The sequence below is a fragment of the Marmota monax genome, unplaced genomic scaffold, assembly GCF_021218885.2.
Source record: "Marmota monax isolate L192 unplaced genomic scaffold, Marmota_monax_Labrador192_F-V1.1 WCK01_AAM20220418_F8-fsc00059, whole genome shotgun sequence".
Lineage (NCBI taxonomy): Eukaryota > Metazoa > Chordata > Mammalia > Rodentia > Sciuridae > Marmota > Marmota monax.
In genome coordinates, this window is record NW_026693595.1 from 448,007 (window position 1) to 473,078 (window position 25,072).

The 25,072-nt window shown below is 37.2% G+C and overlaps 1 protein-coding gene across 9 annotated transcripts in view; it reads left to right on the forward strand.

Annotated features, from left to right (window-relative positions):
* The window catches only part of Prune2 (prune homolog 2 with BCH domain), a 266,156-nt gene that overhangs the window by 50,682 nt on the left and 190,402 nt on the right, over positions 1 to 25,072 (forward strand). For all 9 annotated transcript variants that reach the window (XM_046459424.2, XM_058583989.1, XM_046459423.2 and 6 more), the window contains exons 4-6: positions 843 to 1,006; positions 14,114 to 14,266; positions 16,573 to 16,667. In XM_046459424.2, coding sequence (XP_046315380.1) covers positions 843 to 1,006; positions 14,114 to 14,266; positions 16,573 to 16,667 — 412 coding nt within the window. The remainder of the gene's footprint in view (positions 1 to 842; positions 1,007 to 14,113; positions 14,267 to 16,572; positions 16,668 to 25,072) is intronic.

Sequence of the window (25,072 nt, forward strand, 5' to 3'; positions counted from 1 at the left end):
CACATTACACCCAAACCAGAGCTTGATGTTTAGAATAATCATATGCTTGGCTAAAATTTATGTGTTAACTATTTCTAAATGGAAAAAAATGTATGCTGGTTTTGAGATTGAAATTGTGATCTCTGACTTTGGAATTGTTTATGAAACAGTATATTTTTCAATAATAAATAGAGATTCTCATTTCCTACTGTCACCCATTTTTTTTCCTGACGGAAAGAATACAGTTGGTTCTATTCATAGTTTTCTTCCTATATTTGATAAAATCCACCCCATCTCACATATAACAATGATGGTTGCATTACATAAGCCCAGGCATTTTTTTCTTCTAAACCAGAGTGACTAGATGTGCAAGTTTTAGAGCTGAATTGACAGCTTAAATACTAGCTAGTCTGTTCACTAGTTGTATAACCTCAAACACATTTTTTTTCACCTCTTTGTGCCTTAGTTTTCCTGTGTATCAAGCAGGGATTTTACCAGCACCCATTTCATAGGATCATTTTATAGTAGAAAATATGATAACACACTCAAATGTTTATAATTGAGTCTGGCCTGTATTGGAAGCTCACTATGTGTTAGTTATTATTATTATTTTCCAACAATGAAACATGAGATAGAGTTGCTAAAGTGTGAAGATATTCTGGTAATCTTGGGGAGGTACTCAGTAGACATGAAATGTGAAGACATGGAGTAAGACCCTACTCTTGAGAGTTGTCTGAATTTACTCACAGTGTTGACTATTGAGAGGAAGTCATTATTTGTAAGGGAGCAGAGAGTAAATAATTCCAAAAAGCGAGAAATCATGTCCTGTATCCTTCTCTCCCTCCCTTCCATTTGCTCTGCAGTGAAGACAAAACTTTGGAATCAGCAGTTGTCAAGGTCATTAATGCTGTTGAACAGAATGACACAGAGTTTGAGATCCGGGAGTCTTCCTCATCCCTCGTGCTGAAAGAGCTTCTCCAGGAGGCTCCTGAGCTCATCACTGAGCAACTGGCTCATCTCCTCAGAGGTGAGAGATGGTCTTTCTAGTAAATACTGGAAGGCTTAATGGGGTGTCTCTCAACCTGCTCATGCAGAAAGACTGTGATCCATTCTTGGGTTAACAATCCCTTTAAAGACCACAGGAAGCTTCATCAGAGAGGCAGGGAGTAAAGAGTTTGTTAAAGAGTAACATTATATTGGATATTAAAAATGTGCATTTAAAAATAAGCACGAAGGGGCTGTGCTGTTTCACTAGACAAGAATATTAAATGGCACTGCTGCACCTCTGTTGGAGAGCTGGAATGGCTCCTCTGGCCATTTTAATAGCTTCCAGAGGTGATTCTTGCCTTGCAACAGTGTGAATGTTGACCAGAATTCCACGTTACTACCTTGAAATATCTCCTGACACTTGTACGTGCTTGGTTTGTATAATATTGTATGGATGGCAAAAACATGAACTTTTTATTTTGATGATATCATGTCAGGTCATTCACCCCCATCTGTAACACACTCCATCTTCAGCCCATTTTAGGCGCTGAGGTCAAAGTGCCCTGTTATCAGGTACAGTTAATCCTCTGGATCCACGGGTTCTATATCCATGGATTCAACCAACCTCAGATTGAAAACATTTTTAAAAAGTGCGTTTGTACTGAACATGTACAAACAGACTGTTTTCTTGTCATTTTCTCTGAACAACACATTATAAATACTATTTGTTAAACACTTCCATTTACAAGGTATTATTAGTAATATAGAGATGATTTGAAGTATGTGGGAGGATTATTAGGTTATATGCAAATACTGCAGTCTTTTATGTATAGAATTTGAGAATCCACAGATTTTGGTGTCTACAGCAGTCCAGTCCTGTAAGCAGTAACCCAGAGATACTGAGGGATGACAATATTCTACTAATTTCTTTCATCTCCCTCAGTGGAGTCTGGGGCTTTCAAAGAGTAGCTTTCAAGTCTGGAAATTAAAACCACAAAAATTCACTTCTTTTCTCATGGAAGACACTGGTTTGGTTTTGGTGTAAGGCTTTTATTTTCTTTCAATAATTTATTTTGGACCTGGTAAATACAGATTTTTCTCAGAAGTTTTTAATTCGGGAAATTTCAAAACTGAGGAACAGACTGAAAGAATTTTAAAAGGAGGAAGGCCAAGAATATGTTGACTTAGCTCTCTTAAGGACTCTGCTCTCTACCACAGTGTGGAGGGGAAAAGGTCAAGCGTTATATAGTTCCTGTAAAGGTTTTACATCTAATGAATCCAGTAAATCTGCCTTAAATATTGTTATGGCAGTGGATGTCTAAATATTCTAAATGAAATTAGAATGTTCTATGGGAGATGAATTCAACTATCCCATTTCTTTTTGTGATAGAGCAGAAGGAAAATAAAGGTAATTAGGAATCTAAGCTTAAGTTGTTTTTTTTTTTTTTTTTTGCTAATGTGTCGTGCAGGCAAGCATTAGAGAATATTTTGTTTAACTATCATGTAAACTAAGAATTTTAGTTTATTATTAAAAAATACATGCTATTTAGTAGGAAAGAAAGTTGTCCATGAATTTTTCATTATTATGATATCTTACAAATAGCAAAATAATAGAAAATGAATACATTAGTACAAAGAAATAATTTGTGACTGCTGCTGCTGCTGCTGCTCAGATTTAGGAAATTAGAAGTGATGCAGACCATTGTTTATTTGTTATCTTTATCTTAGTTTTCAGAATTATCAAGACAGAGCTATGGTAAAAAAAAGAAAATCTTGTTTTCTTCTTGATATTGGAGATGTCTCATAAGATTAGGCTTGAAGTGCCATTGGGAAGCTGCTGGAAAGTGAACATCATTTCCTTATTGCTTAGAAATTAGAATGTAATAAGAATTGTAATGCATTCTGCTGTCACTTATTTTTTAAAAAATCAAATAAAAATTAAAAAATAAAATAAGAATAGAACACATGCAAAAAAAAAAAAAGAAATTAGAATGTGAGGGGATATGAAAATTCTCTACCTATGAGGGCTCCCTCTATAGATGCTGTCCTGAGAGAGAGCTTGGGAGGGAGAACACAAAGGGGGCTATTACAGTGGAAACGGAGCCCCGGAGACCTTTGGCCAAAGAATACATGTATATACGTACATGTTTCTATGAGGTGGGGAGGACATGAAATGTCACTGAACAGTTTTGGCAAGAAGGATGGTGATAACAGAAGTCTGACGTTAATGTGACTCATATATTCAGAGGTAAAGATATTTGAAAGCAATGGGTCAATTTTTATAAGCTCCCAGATCTTTAGTAAATATAAGAAAGAAATTGAGTCTAATTTTGCAGAATTCACTGAGTTCAAACTTAGATTTTATACTTTCCCAGTCAAGTATTAACATCGCCAAATCTGAAAGGACTTGTTTTCTTTGTTCTTATAATTTCAGCACTCTTTATTTTCATAATATAACTAGTTCTCTTTCAAAGCAGTTATTATGTTACTTTTTATTTTGGGGTATTCCAAATAGTTGTTGATTTGACACGCATTTCTAGAATTTATGTATCCTTCTAGGTCTTAAAAGACCTAATTTCCAATGTGCTCCTTAGTGTGCAAAAGATTGCACCTGCTCTTTCTTAACCTGGCTTTTTAGCTCCTCTTCTGCTCAACTTCTAAGTATCAGAGTGCCCTACAACTTTGTCCTGGACATTAAAAAAAAAATCTGCACTAGGTGACATCATTTACTTCCAAGACTTTTAAAGAATACACAGCTATTTCCAACCATGATCTCCCATATCTCTATGACCTCTCTTTAGAATTCCAGATTTGTGTCCAATGCCCATGTGACATGTTCACATGCATGTCTAATTCATACCACCCTAGCACAGCCCTAATAGATCCCTTTGATTTTCTGTAACTCCAAACTTTTTTTATTCAATGTTTCTCATTTCAGAAAAAGGCCTTGCCAACCACCCAATTACACAAGCCTCAATCTAGGAGTTATACTTGATTCTTTCCATTTCCTTCCCCTCCATATTGATCCATTAGCAAGTCTTGCTGACTCTACATCTAGAATATAACTGGAATTCATCCATGTTTTCCATAATCACTACTAGTGGCCCAATCCAAGCTGCCATCCTATCTCTCCTTGACTACTATAATAGCAACTTATTGTCCTGTTTCCTCCATCATATCCATCATCTATGAAGTGGTCTGAATGACTTTTTAAAAAATGTAAATCAGGTCATCAATCCACTGTATAAAATTCCTCATATTCAAAGTCTAAGCACTCCACTCCTGCAAACCAAGGCATCATCTTCCCTCTGCCCTCTCTGATGTCACCTAATGGATATCTTCCCTCCCCTGCTAGGTTCTGGGGGAAAAGGGCCTTTGGCTTTTCAGATATTCTGAACTTTTCTACCTTTGAGTATTGACATAAGCTATTCCGTCCTCATGGATTGCTTGTTTCCATCCGTCTCATCTCTTTCTTTCTAGCCCTAGGCTCCTCCTACCTCTGTTATCTAACTCCAGGATGTAAGCTGCATCAGAAGGCACCTGTGTACTGTGTGCCCTGCTTCACTGTTGTGCCTCTGGTACCCAGAACCATGCCTGGCGTATAGTAGGCCCTTAATAAAAACTGACATAAAATGAATTTTGCAAGATTGTTTATTCCTTGTCTGTTTTCATGACTGCATTGATTTTATTAGAGCTATGGCACTTCAGTTCCCATTCTGTTTCAGCCATCCCTCTAATAGTCTTAATTTTCAGTGTATAGAATTCAGACATTGTTCTTTCCAGTCATAAACAGTTCCATTTTTTCTTTTTTTGTTTTGTTTTTTAGAAATAATAGTAGAATTTGTTTTGGTGTTTTAGACTCTTTTGTATAATTCACATAGACTATAATGTATATACAGAAAAGAATATCAGATATGTCTATAAAAACATAAATAGACAGCTCAGTAAATCACCACAAAGGAAACACTTTTAACAGCTGCCAAGATTAAAAAAAGAAAAGAAAATAAAAGAAAAAGGAATAGAAATAAGATCAGAAGAGTAAATAAATGGGAATGGAAGGAAGGGAGGAGGAATGGGATAGGGAAAGTCAGAGAAAAGAATCTGACCTACCTTTGCTATGTACTTATATGAATACACCACAGTAGAAAAGAACCAATTTAAAAAAGAAAAGAAAAAAGAAAAAGAAAAGCAATAGAACAGGAAGACAATTTTTGTTCACCTTTCCTTGATTACCAATTCCCTTCCAACTAAAGGTGATGAGTATTCTGATATTTATGGCATGCATATCTTTGCCTTTTAAAATCATTTTACCACCTGCATGTGTACCCCTAACATTACACCCTGGTTTTGCCTGTTTTTGTGTCCTACATAGGGAACCATATGGTATACACACTCATTGTCCTTAGATTGTCACATGTACACTAAGTGTAGGATCTATTTGCACAGGTCAGTTGTCTACCATCGTTTGTTTAATTTATGCTCTTCCTTTTTGAATAAAATATTTGAGATGACTTACAAAAATGCATGTAATACAATTAAACAGGGAAAAGAAGTTAGGATCAAGAAAAAGAAAAGGAGTGGAAGAAGAAATAAAATAAAAATAGAATAACAAATTTGGAGGTGTCAAAATAATATTCAGTTTGAAACTTTGGAAATTAGCTTCCAGTTGTGAATGAAAACATGGAAATGTGATCGATATTAATATTCGTATTATTATTGAAACAGATTATATGCAAGCTCCTCATTTTAAAAATGCACAACTGAGTCTAAAGGTTTTTCCCTTGCATAAGTTTTCTTGAAAAGACACCTAACAATACTATCCATACCCCTAACTCTGGCCCTTTTTCACATACAATCTGGGTTTGCACAGGGATAGTGCACGGTGTGTCAGAGCCTCCCTACTCCCCAGTCAGCATCTGGGGATTCCTGTAGTAACTTTTATTTTTTAATCAGCTTCACCTCTAGTCTAATAAGTTTTATTTTCTGCTCCAAATTTCTTTTTAATACATGCTGATGTTTTTCTCTAAATGCAAGAAATACATATTTAAGTCAAATCATATTTGAATCTTTTTAATCTTATTACTGTTGCTCTCAATCCAAGTGTTTGCATATGGTATACTGTTTTATTCAAATATTGAAGTAGATACAGTGAATCTCACTATCATGTATACCACAAGACACTAACTATAAAAAACAATCCTATAAATAAAAAGCAGAAAAAATCATAGAGTGAAGGGAACAGAGGGAGAGAAGAGGAGAGGGGAAAGGGAAGTACTGGGGACTTAATTAGAATAAACTATATTTCATGCTTTTATAATTATATCAAAATTAAACCTACTGTTATGTGTAATTAAAAAAACAATAAAAAATACAACCCCCCCAAATATTGAGGTGAGACCTGATTACTGTGGATGTTGTTAAAGAGTTATTTTTATACCAATTTAAAGGAGGTATCAGGTTGCTAGCATAGAAATAATTGGCTTGTGTTTCTCTGATAATCTCCCATCACTGTATCCTTTGGGACCTGCAGGACAGTTTTGGATAGATGTCAACAGGTGACTCAATGTGACTTTTTGGAGATTTTAACAAAATTGAAATAATTTGCATTTTCTTTCTTTTTAAAAAATATCAATTGATCTCTGTTTGTTAACTGGCTGGATTACAAAAACACCATGGTTGATACCATACTTTATTCTTTTAATTAGCTTGTTGATCTAGTCTTCCCTGTTGCTAACATCCTCAGCCTTTTACAAAATAGGTGGTCTTTTTCTTCATTTCACCTCACAAAGAAAATAATTTGAAGGACTTCAGGAAGTTAGACACTTCGTTTAATTGTTTTCAACAGCATAGATCTCAAGAATCAGGTCCTTCAGGCAGATGATGCTTTATCTACCAAGAAATTCAGCAAAGAACTATCTGCCCAGGCAATTTGTTTCTTACCACTTTTGCCATAACCACACTTGTAGATTGGTATGTTTGCTATTGGTATATTTGAGTGTTCCTACGCCTTATCAGGAACTCTCAGCAAGTTAACTGAAGCCTGTTAAATAAACTTAACAAAGGTGGTTTTGACCACATGGAGAAGGGAAAGAAGCTGCCACATCTTTCAGACCTTGCCCTGTTACCATTGATACCTCTGATCCTCCCACCAATTTAGGTTCTGCAGGTATGTAGCAGTTGCTAGCTTTTCTCACAATTCCTAGTCATTCTGTTCTCAGTTCTATACATCTGACTATATTCCTGTGATGGTGCCTAGCTTTTTCATAGATTAGTTTCCTCATTGCCTATCAAAGCCTCTTTGGGGCAAACTTCTTTCTCAGATCCTTGATCTTCAATTCTACAAAATTCCTGCACTTTTCCTTAGGGGTTTCTGGAATAGCAAGAACCCTTTATTTCCCTCTCTTTAGCATTTTTTTTTATGGTTTCCATTAGCAAAGAAGATGCATTTTCTTTTTCTTTTTTTAATTCTTTTTTAGATGTTGATGGACTTTTATTTTATTCATTTATTTATATGAGGTGCTGAGAATTGAACCCAGGGCCTCACACATGCTAGGCAAGTGCTCTACCACTGAGCCCCAGCCCAGAAGATGCATTTTCTTAAACTGAAACTTCTTATAACAAACAGGTCTTATTGTCTTTTTAACAGACCGTACTTCAAAATTTGGACATTTCAGGATGCAAATCATTAGCATCCACTTTCATCTGAAAAGGCATGTGTTTATGCAGCATTACTTTACTTATTCTTTTTCTTCCATAATTTAATTGGTGCATTACAGATTTACATAATGTGGGATTCATTGCTACATATTTGTATGTGCACACAATATAACAATATAATTTGGCTGATACCAATATTCCCCCTTTCCCTCTCCTCACTCTCCCTGGTCCCTTTCCTCTATTCTACAGATCTCCCTTCAATTATCATGAGACTTCCCCCATTCTCTGCACCTTTCTGTCCACATATGAGAGGAAACATACAACCCTTGACTTTCTCAGTTTGGGTTTCTTTGCTTAACATAATAGTCTCAAGTTTCATCCATTTTCCTGCAAATGACATAATTTCATTCATCTTTATGGCTGAATATATCCCATCTTTTCTTTATCTATTCATCTATATGTGGACACCCAGGCTGGTTCTATAGTCGGGCTGTTGTGAATTGTGCTGCTCAAAACATGGATATGTATGTACTTCCATGGTATGATGACATTAATTCTTTAGGATAAATTCTGAGGAGTGGTATAGTGTAGAATTACTTTCTAATTATTGTGTAAGAAAAGAAAGTGCTGATGGCAGAATAAGATCATAAATCACCTTGATTTTTGGAACTGTGTCAAATTTTTGCTTCTTTCTTCCCCTCCCCATCTCTGCTTTTGCTTGTGTGGTTCTTCTTTTTTCTTTGTTTTCTTTTTCTTCTCCCTCTTTTTCTTTTTTATCTCCTTTTCGTCTTCCAGTTTTCCTACTTCCCATGTGGTTCTAAGTTCTTTTTATTGTTTTTGAACATGTTGCAACTTGAACATACCTAAAAGTCACCCTGTACTGTCAGATGGCCTAAAGTTGGTTCTGGTTATGCCCTGGATTTGTGCCAGAAACAAATGGTTGTAGACTCACCAGACTCCTCAACCTGTATTCTTTTATTTCCCCAGAGATGTACAGTATAGGACTACTGCCAAATCTGAGACCCATTAAATTGCCAAGTCAGCACACTGGGGTTTGTGTGTGTGCACATGTGTATTTGTGTATGTTTCTGGGAACCATCTGGCAGTGAGATTTCAGCCACTGATTGCCAGCATACTTGGATCAAGTCCACACTTTGCCTAAATTAAATGACTTACCACATTTATTTGTATATGGCCTTGACAGCAGTCACAGGATGAAGAGTGAAACTGTTAACAGCAATTGTACTTAGTTTAGGACTAAGTGGAAAAACTATGCTCTGGGATTAAAAACAAAACAAAACTCTCTCCTTTCTCTGGTAATTCCATTTGACCTTTAATAAAGAATAGTTGCTTGCTATTTTAGTAGCCTGGATTAACAGACTTCAAAAAGATCCTTTTAAGGAGGCCAAATAGGAAAGGAACGGAGCCAGGTTTTTTTTTTTTTCCCCCAGTCTCTCTCGGCCAGAGAGTGAATCATCTTTCTCCCAAAATGGTTATAAAGTCCAAAGGGAGTTACGTTGCCTGGTTGCCTGTCTTGCTTAGGAGGAAGGAAGGCTGTGTTGCTTAGGAAGATGTTGGGGGTAGGGGAAAGCTATGACTGTTCCTGCTAGATACAAAACCAAAATGATTCTTCAAACTCAGTGTTACTTCTTCAGTCATACAAAGATAAGCCTTATTCTTAAATTTGGACATTTTCAATTTGTAGAAATAGGAAGCACTTGCTTCTTTTTAAACATTTCTAGGAAAAATATATGAGCTAAATTATATTTCATTTTTCTTCTTTGATTTTTTTTTTGTATGAAAAGAAACATCAATCCCAGGTGAAACAGAAAAGAGGCTTAAGTTCCTTCTTTTTTTGCTAAGAATTTATCATGCAGAATATGCCTTTACTGTGTTGGATGTTTTCCCCAAACAACTTCTGACTCCAGTAGATCGTGTTTAATATTAATGTGCTGCAATTGCTTTTGGCAAGAGGCCCTGCACATCTCCTTTTTTTTTTTTTGAACAAAGAATATTGTGATTGATTTTTTCCCTAATAGAATGAAATGTTTGTTACTATTTGATTATAATTGTTTTCTTCATTACTTGCTGTTAATTCAGCTCTCCTCCCTATCAGCCTATGAGTCACTGAGATACTTTGGGGTACAAGTTTATTGATATAAGTATTTCCTTCTGAAGAATTTGCTGGAAGTTAAGTCAACACTCATTACAAAACAGGTTTGAACACGCTAACAGGTGTCTTTGGCTGCTGTACCCTGACATTGATATTTAAACTAAGTTTGTAACTGCTGAATGGGTTTCTTTCCTTCTTTCTTTCTTTTTTGTTCTGTTTAGATACACATGACAGTAGAGTGTATTTTGCCGTATTATATATACATGGAGTAAACTTAGGATCCCATTCTTGTGGTTTTATATGATGTGGAGTTTCACTGGTTGTGTATTCATACATGAACATAGGAAAGTTATATCCAATTCATTCTACTGTCTTTCCTATTCCAATGCCCCCTTCATTCCCCTTTGTCTAATCCAATGAACTTTTACCCTTCCCTCCCCCATGCCCTTATTGTGTGTTAGCATCCACATATTACAGAGAACATTCAGCTTTTGTTTTTGGGGATTGGCTTATTTCACTCAGCATGATAATCGCCAGTTCCATACATTTACCTGGCATCTGCTGTAATTTCAATCTTTTCATGGCTGAGTAATACTGAATGGGTTTCTAATGTTAAGTTGAAGAGTTTGCCACACGGATGAGTCCCTGGGCTGAAGCTGGGCATGACCTGTCTCATCCTGTAAAAACAACTCAGTGTATGGTGAGCATCTTTTTTAGTTAGATTTTACTGCTGATGTTAGTACATCAATTTCTTTCTAATTGTTAAGTTAAACTGAATCATAAGCCAATGTCAGAAGCCTCTTTTCATTAAGCTGTTCTGTAGGAATTGTTTTTTTTTTTTTCTGAAAATGTCTTTATTTCAATTTCATTTTTTTTCTTTCTTTTTTTTTTGGGGGGGGGGGTCCTGGGGATTGACCCCAGGGGCACTTAACCACTAAGTCAAATCCCCAGACCCTTTTAAAAAAATTTTATTTAGAGACAGAGTCTTGCTGAGTTGCTTAGGATCTGGTTAAGTTGCTGAGGGTGGCTTTGAACTCTTCTGATCCTTCTGCCTCAGCGTCCTGAGCTGCTGGGATTACAGGCATGCTCCACTGCACCTGGCATTTTTTTTCATTTTATATTCGTATTTTGAAGTGTAGTTCCATTGTCTTCTTTCTTTGCATTAGTCAAGAAGTTCATCTCAATTTCATTGTGGTTCTCCTGGTTGCCATGTCTTTTTTCTATGGTTATTGTTTTTCCTATAATTTAAAAAAAAATTTCTGCTGTCATGTGCCTATGGGTGTTTTTCTTTCTATTAGTGCTGATTTGGGCTCATAGGATTTTTGAATGTTAGAATAGTATTAATCAGTTTTGAAGCATCAGTGCACCCATTGCCCCGACCTCCCCGCCTTTCCTCTCCAAGGGGAATAATTACCCGTGTGTTAAACCTGTCTCCATGTTCCTTATGTCTCTTCTACTCATCTCTGTGTTTTTTCATTCCCTTTTCACTTAATGTTTCCATATGGATATATTTTAGAGTTCACTAATGTTTTCCTCAGTGTGTCTAATTTTCCATAAACATATTTTTGTATTCTTAAATTCAGTTATTATATTTCATTTGAATGTTTTACTTATAGAGTCTAATTTTCTACTATAATTCTCCAGCTAACTTTTAAATTTTCCTTTGGATGTTTCCATTCTTTTCCTCATGAGTTTTTCCTCTGAAGTTTTTAGTCATTTGATCTTATTTCTTTTATACCAGGTAAATTTTTTTTTATTGAGGACTGAATACTGTATATAAAAATGTAGACATGATAAGCAGTGAATAATGAAATTCTTTTGCTCCAGAGAGGATTTAGTTTTACACTTTTACACTTATCTGCCACTTTTCTAATTTCAGGAATTAGAAAAGTGGCAGATAAACATAATCTATTCTGTGTTTGAGGTGGTACACATCAGGATTTCAATCCTCACGAAAATTGTTGTTTTGACTTCACTCTTTTCCTTACATGAGGGTGGCAAATGTTTTCAGAATAGGTCAGATAGTAAATATTTTAGGCTTTGTGGATCTACAGTCTCCATTGCAACTACTCACCTCCAACTTCATAGTACACAAAATCCATAAACAGCATTATAAATGAATGGGCATGGCTGTGTTCTGATAAAACTGTCTATAAAAACATACAATTAACTAGATTTGACCTTCAGACCAAAGTTTTCCAACTCCCATCCTATTGTGTAGCTCTTCAGGTGTCCCATGTCAAAATCTGGGCTATTAAGACTGCTTCTCTGTGGAGGGCCTAGACTCTAGTTCTAGCCTCCAAGCCCTATGAAACTATTGTTAGATTTTCTAACTTTCTCAGCTCATTGGACACAACTTGAAATAGCAAATACCCCTCCAGGAATAGCAACTTGATGTTGGTTGGGTTCCCTTAGAAGTAAGTAAGAAAGTACTTACTTTCTCCCCAGGATCTTGGCTTCTTAGAGTGTATCACATGGCTAATCCTGTAATGGATTTTAAAAATTAAAAAATATCTTGCAGATATTTTTAAAGTATTTTTTTTATTTTTAAAATTTGTTCTTTTTAGATATACATGACAGAATGGTGTATTTTGACATATTATACATTCATGGAGTATAACTTAGGATCCCATTCTTGTGGTGGTACATGATGTGGAGTCACACTGGTCATGTATTCATATATGAACATAAGAAAGTTATATCTAATTTATTCTACTGTCCTTCCTATTCTCATTCCCCTCCCTTCCCTTCATTCCCCTTTGTCCAATCCAATGGACTTCTATTCTTCCTTCCCCTCTGCTTATTGTGTGTTAGCATCCATGTATCAGAGAGAACATTTGGCCTTTGTTTTTTTTGGGATTGGCATATTTTACTTAGCACGATAGCCTCCAGTTCCATCCATTTACTAGCAAATGCCATAATTTAATTCTTCTTTATGGCTGAGTAGTGTTCCATTATGCATATTTACAACATTTCATTCATCTGTTGAAGAGCACCTAGTTTGGTTCCATAACTAAGTGATTTTGAATTGAGCTACCATAAACATCAATGTGGCTGTGTCACTGTAGTATGCTGATTTTAAGTCCTTTGGGTATATACCAAGGAGTGGGATAACTGGGTCAAATGAGGGTTCCATTCCAGGTTTCCTGAGGAATCTCTATACTGCTTTCCAGAGTGTTTGCATGAGTTTACATTCTCACTAGTAATGTATGAGTGAACTTTCTCCTACATCCTCACCAACATTTGATACTTGTATTCTTGATAATTGCCATTTTGACTATAGATAAAAATCTCAGAATTAGAGATATGTTTTAATGTAAATTAAAACATATCTCTAATTCTTGCACTTTTTGCTGTTGCTATTGTTGATATAATTTCTTGTTCTTGTTCTTGATACAAAATATTCAATCCTAGCCAGAAGCAGATGGGGATCTTTTTGAATTTTACGTCAGCAATTGTCAGACTACAGGATATATATATATATATATATATATATATATATATATATATATATACTCAAAATATGTTTGGCCACATTCCACCTTTAAATGATCATTCAAATTGAGTCTGTCCAGTTCTTTGTTTGCTAAATCATTCTTTTCTTACTTCTTATATATTAAAAAAAAAACCCTCCTTACTGACCCTACCAATATTCCTTTTCTGATTTATTCTCTACATGGTAGCCAGAATGATTCATATAAAACATGAAATTGAGCATATTATTCTTCCTACTTAATGTTCTCCATTCCCCTTAGAACATAAAAGATAAGTTTCAGGATGATTTGTAAGGCCCTTCATGATCTGGCCTCTGTCTACCTCTCCAATCTATCTTTTAACATTTTTCCCCTGAGAACTGTGTTAGCAAATTACTTTTAATGTATACCTGTGATTTAAACGTGGCTCGTGAAACCTTATAATTATTAGATCATAGTAAACTACTTCAAAACTGTGCTTGGAGCTTGAAAGGTCAGCAGTGGACTTCAGGTGAACCACCTTGTCAGACTCTTCAGTTACTAATGGTGAAAGTATACAAGCATTTAGTTACGAAAACGAGGAAGTTCGTATGTAAAATGTGATAAGTGGGAACACTATTCTCTGTGATTGCTTAAAGCGATTAGTGTTGACTAGATTCTTAAGTAGTTTACCACTAATTACCATTTTGAAATAATTTAAAACTGAGGTGTGATCACTTGCGTGTGTTGTGTGCGTTGGGGGAAATGTATACATGTTGTTCTTTTATCCATAATCTCTGTGCCATGGAGCATGCAGGGGTCAGTTAAGTTGCAGAGATTAATACCTGGAGAACAAGGACATTGCTTTTCCTCCCCTGACTTGGCTGGCTGAAAGTTCAAGGGCATTTTTGTTCATGCCTTTCAGGCAGCATCCTTTTCAAGTGGATGACCATGGATCCTGACAAGATCTCAGAGAAGCAGGAAGAGATTCTTTCTGTCCTGGAAGAAAAGTTTCCTAACTTGCCTCCAAGAGAGGACATCATCAATGTCCTGCAAGAAACCCAGTTCAGTGCCCAGGGTAAGTGACTCTGTCTCCCATGGCTTCCGCCGCTTCCAAAGTAGAGACAGTTTCTGTGTAGAGCGTTGTCAGGCCTGAGAAGGTGAACTTGAATCTGCTTTCTCTCTTTTCTCTTGCCTTGTGCTTGTAAAAGACTTTTCAGGCTCAGATGTTGGCTCACCTGGAAACAGGCAGTCCGCCCTGTGGCCTCTCCTCTGAGGCCTTTGTGTCTGGATGTGTGGTTAATTCATGTGTCTAATGAACACCCCAGATGCATCATTACCTGAAATCCTTGTGCTTACAGAGTTCTATTTTGGGAATGAGGCAGAAGCAATGTCAAGCACAATGGGATTTCAAAAATCAATTAATGTTAGCAAGAAATGAGAGAGAAGATGGCTAAGCTGATAAAATTGCTTTCTAAATTTATGCTTTATCAGGACAGTAAATTTCAGGATCAACTGTTTTATAATAACAAATAGCTGTAATTCAGTGAATTCCTAACTTACGCAAGGTTCTGATGGTCTAACACTGCAAAGATGATCTTCCTGAATCCTTATACAATCAGGTGCTTAATTATCTATCCTCATCTTGCAGATAACAACACTGAAGCACAGAAAGGCTTCTTTGTTTTCCCAACATCAAACACACATCAGGAAAGTGTCCAGGCCAGGATTTAAATCCAGACCATCCAAGGCAAACACTAAATGATATAACTTTCTCCTTTACTTTGGGATTTCCCTGGGGCAAAGCAGTTTATTTGGGAGACCATCCCAGCCACACTGATAGGGGAGTAGAGTGCTTTCTCAAGCGAGTTACTTTAGTGGAAAAACAGAGGTGAAGGCCACCAGCAAACCCTGGGAAAGAGTGTGTAAAATTACACCCAGCTGAGGGGTGCAGTGGTGCAGGAACATGCTCACTCTGGCTCCAAAGGCTGGTGGTTAAATTTGGAGGAATTTTGTGAATTGGTTGATATTGAATTGGTTGTGCAAGATCAGCCATGGTAGAAGTGTTGACACTACAGAAACTGACAAACATTACAAATTAAGTTTTGTTGCTGCCTGTTAAGAATTTATCAGTAGACCCACAGTGAAGGCCACCTAGTCCAAGGGGTATTAATTCCCCAGAATTTGTTCTGGTGACTGAAAAAAGCCTTCAGGAACAGATGCAGGTGCTGGTGGTGGAGCATCTTGCAAGGCACACTGAGCGGGAAGGTCTGACGAAGTATGGGCGAGGCACTGACAGCAACTGCCACGCCTTCAGTTACCTGTGTGCCAGGCGGGATGTGAGTGTATGCATAGCTGCAGGATGGGATGCATTCTCATTCATTTTCAAAACAACACCAGACTTTTAATGTCACACGTATTCTACAAATCAATCTTCTAGTTAAAGAAAAATATTTAATACCCGTTTTTCATGATGCTGTGATTGACAGTACTATAAGTTGATAGGGTAGTCAATCCAACTGTGATGTCTTTAGCAAACAGCTGGGAAGGATATCTGTGCTTTACTAAGCTTTATTGTGGATCTTCTTCTAAGACAATAAGCCTAAGCAGACATAAGAATGTAGTGTGAGGATTAAATGTTGGGCCAAACCATTTCTTGTTTTGCTGTGATAGCTTTCATTGAAGTATGTTGGTCAATTGACTACAACTATGTAGTTCTGGATAATTTAGCCATTCTGGATTATTCTTCCCATCAATTAAGGAATTCAATAACCCCTACTGCTAAAGCCAACTCAATTATGATAGTTCTATGGGTTACATTTATAAAGTGCATTTTGAACAAAATTATACTAGAAAACATAGGGACTTGCCTAAATGCACCCTGAAAGCAAATCTTGGCCTTGTTGGCATGATTTGACTAGTTTGCCTGTTTTTCTCCATTTTCCTACCTCCACTCTCGTCGCAGTCACAGGGGAAGGGGAGGAACAGCGGTGGTATTTCTTCCCCACTCCCTTCCTGCTTTGGTGCTGTTTCTGGCAGCATCTCTTCTCCAGTTCCAGATTTCTCTTTCCTTCCCTTGTCCCTTTGCTGCTCTGTAGATGCTGCACCATCTTTTACCCATATTTCTGTAAGTGTCCCAACATTAAAGAGCCTTCTTTTGCATCATGAGGGGTGGCTCTTCTTTCCTGCTGGGAACTTGACAGGTGTAGACATAGTCACAAATGTGATTGTTGCCTTAGTGGGTGCATATGATGAATAAAAGTGACATTATAAGACAAAATGTTGAAATTAATGTGCATTCATTAATCCTTTGATATTATTATTTTTAAAAAGAGAGAGTTCCCAAAGCATAACACAGTTTTTTTTCCCCCCTGTTATCCACAGGTTTAAGTATTGAACAAACAATGTTGAAAGATATAAAGGAACTTTCTGATGGAGAAATAAAAGTGGCCATTAGTACTGTGAACATGACCCTCGAGGTAAGGATGGCAATGCTTTCTCAACAATATATCGAGATATTGAGATTGGCCTGGCATGCCAGTTATTATTTTTTGTGAAAACATTATGCTAAGTTAATGAAAAATGCCAGACGTGGAGTCTCAAGACCTAAAATGCAAACATTCATATGTGTGTGTGTGTTAATCTGTTTAATAGTAATTATAATATATGTGATTAGGTTTACTTGCACATTTCCTGGGTTCCACTCTGCCTTGTTCATAGAGCTTCACTAACAAAACAAGGGGTTCTTTAGCTTTTTGTGAGCTATTTGAATGCATCTCATTTTATAATCAATGGTGACAACTTGAGTATTAATAAGAAACTTCCTTCCAGTGTATTATTGAATGACTCAGAGTGACTTCTAGTCTTTGTGTCTTTCCATAGTAAATTATCTTTTGTCCACTTTGGGGGTTTTCAATGACTTGTGTGTTAATCTTAATTAACCCAGCTAATGGGAACTATATTTTATGGAGGCATACTTGGGCCTTGGCAGAAGTCTGCATATTTTTTGCTGTTTTATTGCCTCCATCGGGCTAGCCACCTTGGTGCTAGGTAGAGTCACCTAGCTCTTGAGTCAAGTGTGTGGAGATAAAATTTGCTGCATAGGAATTTGTCTTTTGGTTTTTAAAAGTGTATGTTGCTGTTCCTTTTTCCCTCATAGTGACGGTGACTATATCAATGTGTATATTTCAGTGGACTCACAGGCATGCACAGTGGTGTCCACACCCCAGAAAATTCAAGAACAAGCCAAGAATTTTTTTCTGTGATCTCTTCATAAAAATCCATTCCTATTTGATTGACATCATAAGTCTTAGGTCTACACAAATACCAGGAGGCAGGCTGTTGTCATATTGTGTAGTGCCTCATAGTTTACAGAGCTTGTTTTCATTGTACATAGTCCAGAGATTGCCTTGACTGTTCCTGTGGACTTTTCAGATTCATAAATGCTCCATGTAATTAGTTGTTGATGTGAATCAATACAAGAAAATATACAATTTGGGAAGTAGTATCTAGATAATCACCTTCAATTAGAAATCTACTTTGTGTCTTAAATCCAAGAAAACATGGATCTTGCAAGGGTCAGTAGCTCTGAGAATCATTTCTACTAGTTTAAGCCTTAGGGTTTTCTTTCTATTTCCCCCCCTCCCCTGTCCCCTTCATTTAATGGCATCTTATTAGGTTTTAAATGCCTTGTTTGGAATTCCCCTCTAAATTAACATAGAACGTCTTGTAATTGTTTAGGGAACTGTCTGTAGTTAGCAAATTATTTTAAGGCTATTAATATTATGGACTTATTGTAGCTTTAATGTACCTTCATTTATATTATAGAGGTTTACAAATGGCTTTGTCAGATATGTTAAACTGTAAATGTTCATCAAGCAGAATCAGTGATGAAATGATCATCTTAGTCTTGACAGTAATTTACATAGAGGTCCAGTAATTAATCAGGTGGTTAAGTAGGTCTCTGGAAGTGCTATATAATCTGGGAGGGGGAGAAGGACATTTGTATATATAATGAAGGGTACAGTTAATCAGCTAAACAAGAGCTTTCCACTTTTGCACAGTGGGGGACATTAAAGGTGACTGAGATATGGAGGAAAGAACTCCTTGGGAATATTCTATATCTTTCTTTAAGGACAAACTGCACGTTAATTATCCAATTTGTCAGTTAGAAAAATACCCAAGTTAAGGGCTGAGTTTGGTTTTCTCCCTGCATTATGCCATGATGCAATGGTGTTTTCCTGGTTCCTACTTACGTTTGATTATAGTTCAACATCCTTCTCATTCCCATCCACCTCACTTTAACAATAATAATAGAATCTTCGTAATTTTATTTTGTGTATTTTGGAGTAGTTGTATAATTACCCTATAAATATGGATACATTCTCAAAGAAATCTTCTTAATTCCTATGATTTTCTAAATCTCGCTTGTCTCCAAACATGGTCAACCCAGGTACTTCATGATGACTCTTAAAAACTCTCCACTGTTTATTACCATCCTCTGAACTCTTACAAAATTTAGTCCTAACCAACTTAGGAAGTAACTGTATACTGTGTCGTCCATTGATTCAAAATTTGTTTCTTATATTTAATCATGGTTAGATAATATTTTGAGTTAATTGTGGATAATGATGCTATCTTTGACATCTGTCTTCAATTTTCTGGTGTAGTACTGGGCACACAGTAGGTACTTAGTAAATGCAAATATTTAGTTAATACATCTCTGTATTTGCAATTTGATTCTTTGATATCTGATTTTATTTCCTTTTAAGTTTAAATAATTCAAATGCCCACCTAAGCATCCAAAAAAACTTCCTTCGTTACCATCCAACTGGTTTCTTTAAAAAACTGTGGCTGAAACTGATATCTGAAAAATAAAAAAAATGGCCCACATATGCATAGATAATATTGCCTATCCAGCAGTCCAAATATAGAATGGGTGGCTTTGCAAATTAATTAGCTGTTGAAACTGGAATAGATCAAATGGTGGTTCTATAGCATGTTATGGAAAAGGTAAAGAGGATTTCTTACATTTTCATTGGTCTGTTGAAACACTGTGATTTCACAGTTGTATGTGTCATGGGCTCTATTTGCCTGATGACACAATTAATTTTCCTTGGAATGATATATTCATAAAATTAGAAGATTTTATCTCCTTATAACATACACAGCATGCTATGTGGAGGGAATCACTGGTTTGGGAGGTGGAGACCACTGCCTTTGCAGGTAGATAAACTCTGGTCTTATGCATGATGAGGAAAAAGTTTCTGTGTTAACCAGCTTTCCATTACTGTGACAAAATGCCAGATAAAAACAACTTAAAAGAAGTAACTATTTATTTTGGCTCATAGCTTCACAAATTTCAATTATGGCCACTTAGCTCCATTGTTTCTGGGACTATGGCAAGGCAAAGCATCATGGTGGGGAACTCATGGTGGAGCAAAGTACTCAGCCAGGAAGCAGAAAGAGAGAGATAGCTCATTTTAAAATGAAGCCCCTTGCCCCAAACCCATTATAGTATGTATCCATCTGATGCGGTTGGAGCTCTCATAATCCAATCATCTATCAAAGGCTCCATGTAGCACTCTGAACACTGCTGCATCGGGGACCAAATCCTCAACACATGAGCTTTAAGATCCAAACCACAACAGCTTCCAAGCCCTATGTCCCTCTTTTGTATTGTAGTATATCTCAAAAAATAGTAATAATTGTAGCCTAAACAAAGCCATATAATATCAGGTATGAATGAACTATCATAAAAAGCAAATTATTTTAATAATGCAGAGTCTCAATTGCTTTGCATAATATATGAAGTTAAAGCAAAAGTGACTTTAAAAGAGTGATGGCCAGGGGCTGGGGATGTGGCTCAAGCGGTAGTGTGCTCGCCTGGCACGCGTGTGGCCCGGGTTCGATCCTCAGCACCACATACAAACAAAGATGTTGTGTCCGCCGATAACTAAAAAAACACATATTAAAAAAAAAAAATTCTCTCTCTCTCTCTCTCTCTCTCTCTCTTTAAAGAAAAAAAAAGTGATGGCCAAAATGGCCTTACCTAAGTTAGGAGGCAGTCCATCTTTCAGAGAGGACTATTAGAAGCTAGGATCATGGGAAAGCAACTGCCGTTCACATGGCCTTTGGGGCATTCCAAGTCTGCATGCACCCATGTCACATAGTGGATCCTACTTCACTGGTTGATGATTATTGTATTGATCCTTTGTACCCCTTTCATTGCTTTTCAATTTGACTATCAGAAGAGAATTGGTGAATAACCAATTAAGTGTAAGTGGAACAAACTTTGCCTTTGTTCCTTTGCCAGTAGAACTGGTGATGACTGTACTTCTTGGGCCTAGTTTACTCCATGGTGAAAGGGTATATTAGGATGTCATGGGGGAAGGGACACATATTTTCATTCTGTTGAGGTCCATGGCAGTATCACAGCAATAGTTCCTTTGCTGGTACCAAATGCTGTTACACCTCACTCAAGCATCTCTTGAAAGACTCTAAGTCAGTATCTTTCTTCAAGAAGGACCACAACCAGGCACTCACTTGGTCACTTTTTTTGATCAATTGTACAATGACTGATTTTTACATTGTACATTATATACTGATGCATTTGCTAGGGCTGCCATAACCAAGTACTGCAGGTACCATGTGACTTGACAGAAACATCAGCTCACAGTTCTGGCGGCTGGAAGTCTAAGATGGAGATGATGGCAGGATTAGTTCCTTCTGAGGGTTTTGAGAATGTATTCTTTCCTTGCTTTTTGTCTAGCTTTTGATGGTTAGCTGACAAGCTTTGTTGTTCCCTGGCTCTTGGAAGTGTCACCTTGATTTCTACCCTTATCATCACATCATTCTCCCTCTATGCACATCTCTGTGTCCAGACTTCCCCATTTATATGAGAACATCAGTCATAATGGATGAGGGCCCACCTAATGATCTCATCTTATTACAACAGTCCTGTTTCCAAATAAGGTCACATGCTAAGGTGCTAGCAGTTAGAACTTCAATTTATGAATCTGAGGGAGACATAATTCAACCTAGGATATATGTCATAATGAAATCCAGACAACTTAAAAGAATAAAAGTGGCAATAAGACTGCGTATATGAACCTATGGTCTGCTAAGCATATTTCATGTATCTCTGCCATGTGTTTTTATTTCAAATTAGTTTCCTATAAATGAGGAACAACAGAGATTTTCAATTCTTGAAATCTTGTCTCCCCTTGGAGCTGGACTCCTGAAGAACTGCTCAGGTCTGTTTTCTGTCTGGGCTGAGGGCTGTCCTTCTGCTGTGCTCTCAGCTGGGGGCCTCTTCATGACCAGACACTCTGCTATTGAAACCTAAAAGAGAGAACACGTGGGCTGCATTCTGGTCGAGTGATTCAGATCCCTGACTCATTCTGCTCTACACATAGATCACCAGCCATGCTGCACCTTGGAACACTGCAGGAGGAAAAATACTAACATTTTCTGTTAGCCTTCAGAGAACAGACCAGAAGGAATTTCCAAGATCACTGTGCAAAATCCTCCCAAACAAAAGGAAAAGTTTACTCAGGGCTCAGTGAGCATAATTGACCCATTGTAACCAGGACTTAAGTCTGAGCAAACCAGCCTGAAATCTATACCAAATTCAGGCACCAAAGATGATTCTCATTATTTCAGCTTGGAATGTTTTGGGAGGTCACGATGTGTTTTCCTACTTTAGTTTGTGATAGAATGCCTAGTCTCTTTTGGGTGAGCATGCTATTTTTAGCATATTTTTCCAAATGCCAAATACTTTGAAGAGTTTTGAAAATGACTTTTAACTGTTTAAAGCCATTCTACCCAACCAGTAGAAATAAGTGCAACCATTCTGCAGGGCTGGAATCACAAGTGCTTCCGTTTTCTTTCGGGTCCAGGCTGTTAACTCTTCCTGACTACAATAAGAAGAGTTAAAATGATAGTGCTTGAGCCCACCAAGGATTCACTAGTAAGTTCTCAGGTGCCTGTCATTGTTCCCAAATCAGGTTGTCAGACAGTCTAGACCTCCTTAAGACATCCTTGGAAGACATCCTTCTCTTATCTACTCTCCATGCCAAATTGTCTTCCTCTTTATTTTCACATTTTTTACTTTGCTTTCTTTAAAACTCATTTTAATTTTTGATCTATAAATATCATTTAAGTCCTAAGTGCTCATAGTGAGCTCATTATTGACCCTGAAGTAGAGGAGATTTGGCAAGAGCAGTCAAGTAGATATGAGTAATAGGAAAAAAGATGCTGTGGGGAGAGAATATGTAGGACACACCTTGTACAAGGGAAGAAGTGTGTACATGTTTTCTCAGTCTGTCTCTAGAATTCAAGATCATATGTATTCTGGATTTCCTTGCTATAAATTAGCTTTTTTCAGATCTGTATCCAAAATGGGGAACAATTAATCAGTTAGTGAAAAGTTATAATGGTAGAGATTTTTTATTGAATTGAAACAATATTACTATTGAGCGCTATGCTTACTCCAAATAACAACCCTTTGAGAATCTGAGGTATTGAGGGTCTCAGTTCATATGACTTAAGAATCCAAAGGGGTTTGCAAAAAACAGAATTGGCTAGGCAACTTTCACTATGTGAATTTAAAATCAGTCTTCATAAAGCATATGAAGTGTAGATGGCAATTGAAAATTAATTTAAAGCTAATAATTCATAACAGTGGCAGGATGGAAAGTGAAACATGAACCCAGAAAAGTGAACTTTCATTTCTATTGAACTATGAGTGGTTCTTGATGGTGAGATGTAACTGACATGAGAGAATCATAAATTCCTATTTAAAGGATAGTTTATTATCACTATATTATTATATCAGTAGTGATAGCACTTCAACTTTGAAGAAACATAAGAAACTGAAATTTATAATATTTTGAATCCTGATGGCCAAAATGGGTCAAAGATACTATGTTAGTCAACTTTCTGTCACTGTGACAAAATGCCCAAGATAAATCAACTTAAAAGGATGAAAAGGTTTAATTCACTCACAGTTTCAGAGGTTTCAGTCCACGGTCACTTAATCCCATTGTCTTTGAGCCTCTGGCAATACATTATATCATTACAGGAATGTATGATGGAGGAGGCTGTTTACCTTATGGTGGCCAAGAAGCAAAAGGAGAAGCAGGAAGGGACCAGGTCCCAATATCTTCTTCAAGGACATACCCCCCAGTGACCTAACTTTTTTTCACTAGGCCTCTCCTCCTAAGGGTTCTACTACCACCTAATAGTGCTGCAGGCTGGAGACGCAAATTTCAACACACAGGCCTCTGAGGGGCTTTCAAGGTCCAAACTATAGCAAAACCTGCCTACCTAAAAATACCTAGTAATGGAATTCTTATTTTGTGTCTCTGGTTAAACTCAAGTTGGAGTCAAAGTGATGTTTCCATTGAGAGTTTTTCTCTATTTTAACCTATTGGTTAATTTCAAGTAGACTTAAATGAGTCACAAAATTTGGTTCATCTAGTTTGCTTCTAGTTCAAAATATCTTGTACTAAATAGTAGAAAGTGCCTTTGTACACTTTCTAGCTACTATTTTGCCACAGGAATTAGATAAATACTTTTATGATCTGAATGTTTGTGTCCACAAGTTCACGTGTAGAAACTTAATACCAGTGGAGTGATGGTAAGAGGTGGAGGCTCTAGGAGCTGATTAGGTCAGATTTCCTGAAAATTTAGCTATCAGCTCTTGCCAACCCTCACAAGTCCGCTGCAGCGCACCACTGGGAAACGGACTTCAGTTCTTGACATGATGAGGGGCATGTGCGTCCGGAGGTAAGAGTATGAAGAAGGCCTTGTTTGAAGACTCTGTTCCAAACAAGAGGGGTTGCTCCTGGTATCCATGCTGTGTCATTCACTCTCAGATTTTCTTCCATAAAATTTTTTGTTTCTTGGCTCCCACACCTTGGCATATACAGCCGATGTCCATGTACCTACCGTTTGGGTCTTATTGGGCATAAGCACAAGGTCACTAGAACTTTAGGGGCATGCCAATCACTTGCATGTAATAGAAATCCATCCCTAGGTGAGACAGTGTAACTCAAGGGCTCATAGCTTTAAAAAAATTTTTTTTTTAGGTAACCCAAAGAAATTGTTGTTTTGCTGTTGTCATCAAAGAAAAAAGTAGAACCTCGATTTGTGATTCATAATTTGCTTAGTCAGTTTCATGCACTTTGGCCAATTGTATCAGACTTCCAACAGTTATTAATTTTAGCTTACACTCAGAGTAGGTAGGGTTGCCTGCAGCTGGATACCACAGGTCATAAATTTAAGGGAATAAATATTAGCATTGAATAATTAATCTTTAGAATCTTTCCTGTTTGAACACAAAACATCATGGCGGCGGCTGCCTCTGCTGACCAGTCACCAGGCCTACTGGGGACCCAGGCATGTGCTTTGGAAGCCTCGTCTTTCTGCTCTTTGCTCTCTTCTTCAGCTGGAGACGCAGAGCTTGCTCTCCACTGATGCTTCCTGGATCATCATCTTTCCTCCTGAGGTTTCACCTTGAGGGCTGTTCTAATGAGTTCTGGTAATAGCCTTTGGGCCACAGTGTGGATTTTCCACACCACCTGGATCACTGCCCACCTTTCGCTTTCTTGGTAGACTTTACACAACTTTCCCCTTCCCCACACATTCACAGGCTCCTTTCAGAAACACTATTCTAGTCTTCATGGCCACCTCTCATGCCTGGGTACTTCCATACTTCCTTCCTTCCTTCCTTCCTTCCTTCCTTCCTTCCTTCCTTCCTTCCAGTAACATCATAGTGCATATTTGTCATTTAAAAAAACAATAAATTTTTTTTCCATGTCATCCAAATGCCTAAGGTGCTCCCTTTGGGTGGAATGTTTTTGGTATCTCTGTCTCCTTA